At 38.9% G+C, this 10,187-nt stretch overlaps 1 protein-coding gene across 1 annotated transcript; it reads left to right on the forward strand.

Annotated features, from left to right (window-relative positions):
* Positions 1-1,262: 1,262 nt before the first annotated feature.
* LOC311090763 (nucleotidyltransferase MB21D2) lies at positions 1,263-9,907 on the forward strand. Its single transcript, XM_084126268.1, has 2 exons — positions 1,263-1,598; positions 6,607-9,907. Exons 1-2 carry the CDS (start codon positions 1,364-1,366, stop codon positions 7,869-7,871), a joined length of 1,500 nt encoding a protein of 499 aa, XP_083982394.1. The 5' UTR covers positions 1,263-1,363; the 3' UTR covers positions 7,872-9,907.
* The last annotated feature ends 280 nt before the right edge of the window (positions 9,908-10,187 follow it).

Consider the following 10,187-nt stretch of genomic DNA (forward strand, 5'->3'; position numbering starts at 1 on the left):
CAATAAATAAATAAATAAATAAAATAAAATAAAATCTTGAATTAATGTAAATTGGGATACTTTTTCCCCATTGAGATGAGTGTGTAAAAATGTCCGGTTACACTTTATTTTAAGGTGTCATTGTTACAGTTAAAGTAATTATATATTTAAGTACTGAGTAATATTAATTAACAGCATGTACTTACTATAGGATTAGGGTAGGGTTAGGGTTTGGTTGAGGGTTAGTTGCATGTAATTATGCATAATTTACTGTTAATACTACAGTAACTACATGTAACATATGTAACAAGGACACTGTAAAATAAAGTGTTACCAAATGTCCAAATCTATTTGTTTATTTGAATTCATATGTTATTAGGGCATGGTTTGCACATTTGTTTTTATTTTATTTCTATTAGTTTATTATTTTTGTCAGAGTTGATCAATTAATACATTTATTTGCATGCTTGCACATTATTATGTAATTTAATTGTTTAACTGTATTAATTTATTACTTTGGCAAGGGTTTGCACATTTGTTTTTATTTTATCTATTTATTTGTTTGTTTGCAGGTATGCAGATTTGTTTAATTTACTCTCTTAAGTGAAGTTTATTTAGCTAAACTTCTCTTAGTTAGTTTATTTATTAATTTAATTATTTTTTGCATGCTTGCAACTTCATTTACCAGTATTATTTTGGCAGGGTTTATGTTTTTTTCTTCCATTTTTTATTAATTTAATTAATTTGCAGATTTGTCTATTTTATAATTTTTTTGGCAGTGCTTGTTTATTTCTTCATTTAATTATTTATTGGCAGATTTGCAGATATTTGGCAGCATTTGCATTTTATATGCCTTAATTTAAGTTAACTTTAGCTGGACAATAACATTATTCTAGAGCTGCTCTAAAGCCAAAACAATCTCTGGTACTTTAATTTCCTATTATCACTGTAAAGCTGCTTTGAAAATATATATAGGCCTATTGTTAAAAGCGCTGTATAAATTAACGTGACTTGACTATGTTATGACAATGATGATAATTGTTGTTAATATTGTTGTTTTTTCTTCGTTTCTTTTCTTCAAGTATTTAATAATAATAATAATAAAAATAAAATATATATATTTAAAAAAATAAATAAATAAAAAACAGCACCGGAGGGCGTGAGTGATGATGATGATGATGCGCACCGGACGGGATTTTTTTTTTTTCTTCGTTTCTTTTCTTCAAGCATTCAATAATAATAATAATAATAAAAAACAACGGGAAAAAAAAATCCCGTCCGGTGCGCATCATCATCATCACCATCATCATCATCACTCACGCCCTCCGGTGCTCGCCCAGTACAGCGCGTGCGCTCCGGTGCGATTCACCGTCTCCTCGCGAACATGGCGGCGCCTGGGCTCTCCAGCCGGGCTGGTTCTGCTGGCAACAGCCCCACCGCCACCCCGAGCAGCACCAAACACGTCCCGAACCCCCCCGAGCTGGACTTCCGGTCCGGTACCAGGATCGAGGAGCTCAACCGACTGATCGGGGAATTCAGCAAGCACGAGCAGCGGGAGTATGACGACCAGCGCGCGCTCGAGATCCACACGGCCAAGGACTTCATCTTCTCCATGCTCGGTGAGAAAGAGCAATGCTTCGCGCATGCAGTGTAACGAGACATGCATTAAAAGGGAAAGTGCGATTTTGCTTCCCCTCTGCATCTGTTTCTCTTTGTCACGCGCTTCAGTTTGTGTTGAGCAGCGGATGTGTGTGTTTGCATATTCAACACCCTCATGTTTGCACTGTTATTATTATTCATATGCTTCATTTGTATGATGACCTGTCAAAATCTGGTCATCTGCTTGCTGTTAAAGGAACAGTTCAGCCAAAAATGACCATTTCTTTCTCTTGTGGAACATAAAGGGAGATGTTGAGCACAATATCCACGCTTCTCCTTTAACTTTTATTGAAAGTGGAAGGTCAGATAATCTTCAGAATGAACAAAAATGCACATTTAGATTGAGTGTGTGATGAACAGACTAAAATTTAAGTCATTATTCACTGAATATCCACTTTGAATGAGTAAATAATGACAGATTTTTTATTTTGGGTAAACTATTGCTTTACGCTTGATTATTGTAAAAGGAAAAACAATGCAAAACATGGTGAGGTAAAGCAAATATGAAAACCAAATTTTTTTCAATAAATGAATCATGCAAATTCTGCCAAATCTAGGCTAATAAATACATAAAAAAATCACAAACATGCATTTTATACATCAATAAAAAAATCTTCAACCTGCCTAGCAGGGATAAGTAGCACCAAATTAGTAATAATAATAATAATACCTTTTATTTATAGGCGCCTTTGAAGGCACTCAAGGACACCGTACAACATAAAAGTAAATCAGTAAAATGCAAAGCTCTGCAAAAAGATAGACACACCGATCAAACATAAAATCAACAAATCAAATCATCAGAAGCTCTTCTAAACAGATCAGTTTTAATCCGAGCTTTAAAGAAAGCTGTGTTTATTTAAGAGAGGAGTTCTCGGAGGCAGTGAGCAGAAGCTCAGCAGTGGCGAGCCAGCCAGGAGCCTGAAGCGATGCAGTGAAGCAGAGCTCAACTTCTGCTGGCTCTCCGTCTCACGCATGTTTACTCAGCCGTGCGCTCGCATGCAGAACACACAGACTGGAGAGAGATCTGTGGAGGGGGTGAAATCAAAACTGACAGTGTGTGCTTTTTTTTTTAAAGGGGTCATGACATGAGAAATCTAATTTGTCTCCGTCTTTTGTCATACGAGGTCTTTGTACCATTAAAACATCTTGTAAGTTTCAGAGCTTAAAGGCAGGGTAGGCGATCTGCTCCAGAAACTTTTTTTTTAATGCTGTTTGAAAGTCTCTATTCAGTCAAAGCAGAATTCATTCAGACACCTTCAACATTTCTCACATTATCACAGTTTATTCACTATAGTTTAGAAAATGGTAATAAAATATAATGGTAATAAAACAATATAGTTATCAAATCAGTTGATATTTGACTGGTTTTGTCCGTCCTTCTGTTAGACTGTCTCACAGATGAATTATGTTGAATATCTGTCAGCTGTTAATTTTAACTACACAATTAGATAATTCCAGTTTAGCTCAACCAGTGACCAAGCAATGCTTCATTTTGTTCAGTCTGTGTGTAAAAAGAGCATTAGCAATTAAAGAAAAAACACTTCAGCAAAACATGGACAGGTCAAAGTGTCGGAATAATTTTTGGTCCTAAATTTTTATAAATATTACTGGTAGTCACTGTATGAAGAATTTTTGGGTATGATATGTCACAGTTTAATTTATTTTGCTATCTTCACTTACATAAATGAACTATAGCGTATCAAAAATTAAATCTGGTGTCTGAATAATTTTTGGTTTGACTGTATAGAGTCTAAGGAAGGCGTAGGACCGTAAAATCTTCGTCCAGTCATTCCATATGATTTCCTACGTATGTGTTTCCATGCCTCTGCACACTTGCTCGCGCAGACATCACACATCATTAGCGCATTTCATGATATGCAGAATTAGACAGACGTCAGTCACAGAGCAGCGCAAACAAAACAGCAACCGCCTTTTACAGTTCCTCCTGAATCAAAACGACGAGTTTATGCTGCGTTCACACCATAACTACTGTAATCTGGAAGAGATAGAAACCTGTGACTCGAACTTATGCGTTTCAGTGGCAACACTATCATTGCTGAAATGAATCTGCACTAGTCAGGTGGTACAGGTCGGAGCTCTTTAAGTTGTTTATCTTTATTATTATTATAATGTTATGTGCCTTGAGAAATTAAGGCTTTTGTTTGTATGTGTAGCGTTCATGTGTTTTGAAGGAGGCGTGGCTTTGGAGACGTTTTGAAGGGAAGGTGGGATCTCATGCTATCAAAGCTAACTTGCTATTGCTAGCCGCTCCGAAAATTGCCTACCCTGCCTTAAAAACATCCTCTTTATTATAAACAAAGCATTTATTTAATCAAGCTCCAAAAACAGCTCGTTTTGATATTGCGGGATCTGTGACGTCACACGGACAAATACATTTGCATATGACATTGACGAATAGTTTTACATCATCGCACTATAGACCCCGCCCACTGGTGGCATAGGCCCTGCCCACTGGTGACTGTATTGGATCTGACAGCAACTGCATCACAAACCATAAGTAAATGATTTCATAATGCTTTGTCTGTAAATGAGTTTTATATGGATAATGTTTTCAATAGCGAGTGTGTGTTGATACTGTTTCCTATGCAATGACGTTAGCCAATCATAACTGTGGGCGTTTACTTACAAGCCTTAAAGGAGCCGCGCCTTAAAAACAGATAATTTCAGACAGATTTGAAAATAATTCCACATTTTTCCATATAGATATGTTTTTTTGTGTGTGCAAAATTATAAGTGAACCTCAAAGGAACATATTAAAATAATAATAAAAAATGACCCCTTAAAAAAAAAATGTTTAGCTGAGTTTACTGCACTTGAATTGGTAGTAGAAAACGTGATAAAATTAATAGCTGAATGTGCATTGCTGAGTGTTGAACTCGCTGACTCTGGCCTCACCGGAGGAGTGTGACAGATGTGCAGGGCCCAAAATAAACACACTCATGCAGAGTCACTAACTTGTTTTCGTTTTTCTGAGATTCTCTAGAGTTGCTTCTGCTGCCGATGGCAGATTTTATTGCCCCTGAGTCACTCGCTGGTTCATGAGGTTGAGCTCAGGTGTGACGTCATCTGACACCGGGGATTATTTTCTTTAGGAGTCTGTTTCTAGCATCTGGTCGGGAATGTTTATTGTGTTTGTGTTGGAATCGTTTTTATGGACACTATCGCCTTTGCTCTGTTGATCTTGTGATTAAAGATTAACCTTTTTTATTATGCTTTATTATGAAGTTTGTTCCATTAGGCAATGCCCTTCATTCCCTCTAATGCTGTGCTCACGTCTCGTCAGAATTACTGTAATTGTGCAACATAACAACTGTTTACAGCACAGAAACTATTCCAACACTCGTAACGCCAAAGTGCATCCATGTGCAAAACCACTACTCTAAAGGTGAAATTTGGAATCTTCTTTGCATTAATTTAAATGTAATTAATTGAATTTAATAGACTTATTTTGTCATATTTATGTTAGTGGCACAAAAATTACACTGATTGAACGCAGATTTAATTCACCTCTAAAATATTGAAGAACTAAGAAAGCGCTCAGGAAACATCAACTATAATAAAATTAGATTTTAAACTGCAGTGTATATCTAAAGTCCCTACCATTTTTTACCATATTTTCATATATGATGTGGGATGAAGTGGAAGAAGTAAAGGTTTCCATCAAACTTCCAACTTGTACTAGGATTAGAAACTATTTCAGACATCGTTTTCACAAACACTTATGTTTGCCTGTACAGCTATAGGCAAATACTGTTTACTATAACAGCTAATATTACCCACAAGCCGTTGCGCTTTTGGATCCACACTTCGAAGATCCACTGAAATCATCTGGGGACTTCTGGCATACTCTTTTCAAAATACTATGCTTTGGGACACACTTATTCTAGTCTCACATACTGTTTAGTAGGGCTGGGTAAAAAATATCGACTTTTCGATTTTAATCAATTCTCATTTTTACGAACCGATATCGATTCTTAAATCCCAAGAATCAATTAGTCATCCTGTTTTCAGTTGATGAATGAATGTAACATTGTAGCGCGCATCCCATCCAATAAATCGCAATAATCTTTGTGCTTTGTTACTATTGATATGAAACAAAGTCTCAGATTTCAAATTACGTCCATTTTCTTACGAAATTCAGCGCGTTTTGGCGCTGTGGCGTGAGATCACTCAAGAGAAGCACATGATCTTCTCTTCCACCTTAATACCAGTTACAGCGCGAAATAAACATGAATGAGCATCTGAAAGTGTGTTAAAGATAGAGTACAACTTATCGAAGTCCGTATCATGTGACATGGAATCGCTCGATCAGTGTTTCAACCGTGGAAAGACGTCAGTAAAAGAGCTTGTAAACACTGTCATGTAACGTCACATTTACCTCAGAAAAACCATATCCAGTGACCATAAACTCGTTAGTCAGTTGGAAAAATTAACTCTAGAGAGGAGCATTTTGCTAAATATATGCACCATATTACATATTCATTATAATTTTTAATTCTTCAATTTTTAATGCATGTTTGAATAAATCTGGTAGGTTTTTATGACAGCCACCATTTAAATGTTTATATTTCATATAACTTTATTATTATAAAAATAAAAAAAAGTGTAATTCAAGTGTTTGTATACAAATCAGTTAATTTTAACCTTCAATATTATAGTAGGCTAATGAAGCCCATAGGCTACAACTGACTCCCATAGTTTACAGCATTAGTTCAGAGATTTGTTTTCCTTGAGAAAATTTGCCATGTATTGTACCTGATGTACAAAATAATCAATATTGAATCGAATCGAATCGAAATCGAATCGAATTGTGAAATTTGTGTCAATACCCAGCCCTACTGTTTAGGATGGATAGTATGGACATTGAGATGCAAGATAGGGTTCCATTTGTGACAGGGCCAAAACCAACATTCGTCCCTCTCTAATGATGTCATTTCCTGTTTTCAGGCATGGTGCAGAAGTTGGACCAGAAGCTTCCAGTTGCCAATGAGTACCTGCTGTTGTCCGGCGGGGTGAGGGAGGGTGTGGTTGACATGGATCTGGACGAATTGACGGTGTACGCGAGGGGAGCGGATTACGACATGGACTTCACGTTGCTGGTTCCCGCGCTCAAACTCCACGACCGAAACCAGCCGGTCACGTTGGACATGCGTCACTCGGCGCTCTGCCACTCCTGGCTCAGCCTGCGACTGTTTGACGAGGGCACCATAAACAAGTGGAAGGACTGTTGCACTGTGGTCGACCACGTTAACGGCGCAACCAACTACTTTTTCTCGCCCACGCTGGTGGCCGATTGGTTCTACGAATCCATCAGTTTGGTTTTGGCGGAGATTCAGAAGAAGCCACAGCGTGGCGTTCCCCGGGTCGAGAAAGTCGAGCGCAACTCGACGGTTATCTCCATCATCTTGGGCGTCGGAGGCAGTCGGATGCTATACGACGTGGTACCAGTGGTTTCATTCAAGGGTTGGCCCGCGGTGGCCCAAAGCTGGCTGATGGAAAACCATTTTTGGGATGGGAAAATCACAGAGGAGGAAGTGATAAGTGGGTTTTATTTGCTGCCCGCGTGCTCTTCCACAGGCCAGAAGGAAAACGAGTGGCGTTTGTCGTTTGCGCGCAGCGAGGTGCAGCTGAAGAAGTGCATTTCCGCGAGTCTGATGCAGGCGTACCAAGCTTGTAAAGCTCTGATTATTAAGCTGCTGTCTCGACCCAAAGCCATCAGCCCGTACCACCTGCGCTCGCTAATGCTGTGGTCCTGCGATCGCCTGCCGCACACGTACCTGGCGCAGGAAGACTATGCCGCGCACTTCTTGCTTGGTTTGATCGACGACTTGCAGCATTGCTTGGTTAATAAGACCTGCCCTAATTACTTCATCCCTCAATGCAACATGCTAGAGCACCTCAGCGACGACACGGCTATGCTACATGCGCGCAAGCTATCGTCTGTACGCTCCGACCCAGTGGAGCACTTGCGGAGCGCAATCGAACACGCTAAAGCTGCCTCGCGGCTCACGCTTGAGCTTCAATGGCGCGGCGGAAGCTCGAACCTGCCGTCGCCGCTGTCGGACCCGGGAGGCGATCAGCAACCGGACGACCGGCTCGCGAAGAAACTCCAGCAACTGGTCACAGAGAATCCTGGGAAGTCCATCTCCGTCTTCATCAACCCGGACGACGTCACACGACCTCACTTTCGCATTGATGATAAGTTCTTCTGAAGCCACGCCGACACATCTGATTGGACATTGACTACAGATGACGTCACCCTCGCATAGATGTTAAATTCATCTGAAGCCACACCCACTGATCTGATTGGCTGATCTCACTTTCACATCGGTGCCCAATTCTTCTAAAGCCACGCCCACAAATCTGATTGGCCACTGACTGCAGACAACCGCACTTTTGCATTGGTGAGATTCTTCTGAAGCCACACCCACTTATCTGATTGGATGCTGACTGCAGATGACCGGTGACATATTCTTCTGAAGCCACGCCCACAAATCTGATTGGATGCTGACTGCAGATGACCGGTGACATATTCTTCTGAAGCCACGCCCACAAATCTGATTGGCTGCTGACTGCAGGCAACATGCAAACTCACCCTCGCATAGATGAATTCATCTGAAGCCACGCCCACTGATCTGATTGGTCACTGACTGCAGACAACCTCACTTTTGCATTGGTGACATTCTTCTGAAGCTACGCCCACTGATCTAATTGGACGCTGCCTACAGATGACATTACACGCTTTTGCATCGATGACAAATTCTCCTAAAGCCACACCCCTTGATCTGATTGGACGCTGACTGTTTTATGTTTTTAATGAGTTCCGGAAGCAGAAAGCTGTGTGTTTTGCACAGAGATGTTAAACGCTTCAGACTCTAAATTTGATTTTAAAAAAAGGACATGATCCTGTTTCACTGCTGCCAGTTGAAGTCGTGTTCACATATCTGTTCCTCCCCATTACAGACGCCCAGTTTTTATGGGAAGGAGAGAGAGAAAGAGAGAGAGAGAGAGAGAGCGGGAGATTTATGGAAGGATGTGGGGGGAGGACGGTTTGTGCATGGCTCATGTGGAAAACAGGAAACCCATAACTCCACTCAGAAGTGCAATTAGACTAAATGTGTTTATACGCTTTACTTGTAAGTACACTGTAACATTATACTGTAAACATACTATTTTAGACATTTAGATATCGTTTTCACAAACACACTGGCTGAACTATTACTCTCACAAACTGCACACCAAGACTCAAAAAAAATAAAAAATAATGCACAGAAACACACTCCCTGTGATGATGGATGTTTGTTTCTTTTAAAGCAAAATCTCTTTGGGTGAATCTCATGAAAACATATCCAGGTAATGTTTTACAACCCCAAAAATATAAGCATTTTTACTTTGCATGAAGAAAATAAAGCTTATTTGAGATTGAGAAGATGGTTTTCATTCATGACATTTAAACACATTTTAAATCCCCTTTTTTATTCTTATTAGATTCTCATTACTGTAATACAGTGATTTAAAAAAAATCATCCTTTAAATAATATCAGGATATAGAAATATATATTTTTTGCATTGCATTGAGAATTGGTTTCATGAGATTCACCTCTTAAATACTTTATTTGTTTGTTTTTTTATAGACATATGCTGCTAAACATGATGGGTGCATTAATAATTTTTGTTTTTGTAATAATTTGAGTATTTTGATCATTATGTGTTGTAACTGTGTACATACTGCTGTAATTAACCCCGCCCACTTCTCCCAGTTAGACCAGTCTGACGAGCTGATTATCAGCATCAACCAATCATGTGATGTGCACTCATTTAATTATTGACACATGCATATCTTTGCATGTAACTGGTAGGAGGGACCGATCATAACAGACCAAACGTGAATCTTGAAGCTCTACAGGGACCAATCGTAATGCCTTATCACTGAAAGCAACCAATGGGGTGTCTTTAATCCGATTAAGAGACTAAAGACTCTTTTTCAACCCCGACCGCGTGCTTCTCTTTATATTTGAATCAGGACATATCAGAACAAAAAAGAACATGTTGATGTATTATAGCTGTCGTTGTTAGACTGATGTCCATGAGAATTGTATGTACATGTTGTTTAGACTTATGCTTGATAAATATCTCTGATTTGCCAGCGGGTTTATGGACACCTCAGCAAAACAAAATATCTGCTCTGGATCGGTGTTGCATTGCATTTTCAACTTGTGTTTGCTAAATAAAGCTGTACAGAAATACAGATGTGTGAGAAAGATCTTGATTATTCTGGTTTGCATATCCAGAGTCACCTAAAAAATAAAAAAATGTTCAAAAATGCAGTAAAAACAGTGAAATATTATTACAATTTAAAATAACTGTTTTCTATGTGAATATATTGTTAAACTGTAATTTATTCCTGTGATCAAAGCTGTATTTTCAGCATCATTACTCCAGTCTTCAGTGTCACATGATCCTTCAGAAATCAGTATAATATGATGATCTGATGATCAAGAAACATTTATGATTATTATCAGTGTTGA

Source organism: Abramis brama (genome assembly GCF_963993115.1).
Source record: "Abramis brama genome assembly, chromosome: 10".
Taxonomy (NCBI): Eukaryota; Metazoa; Chordata; class Actinopteri; order Cypriniformes; family Leuciscidae; genus Abramis; species Abramis brama.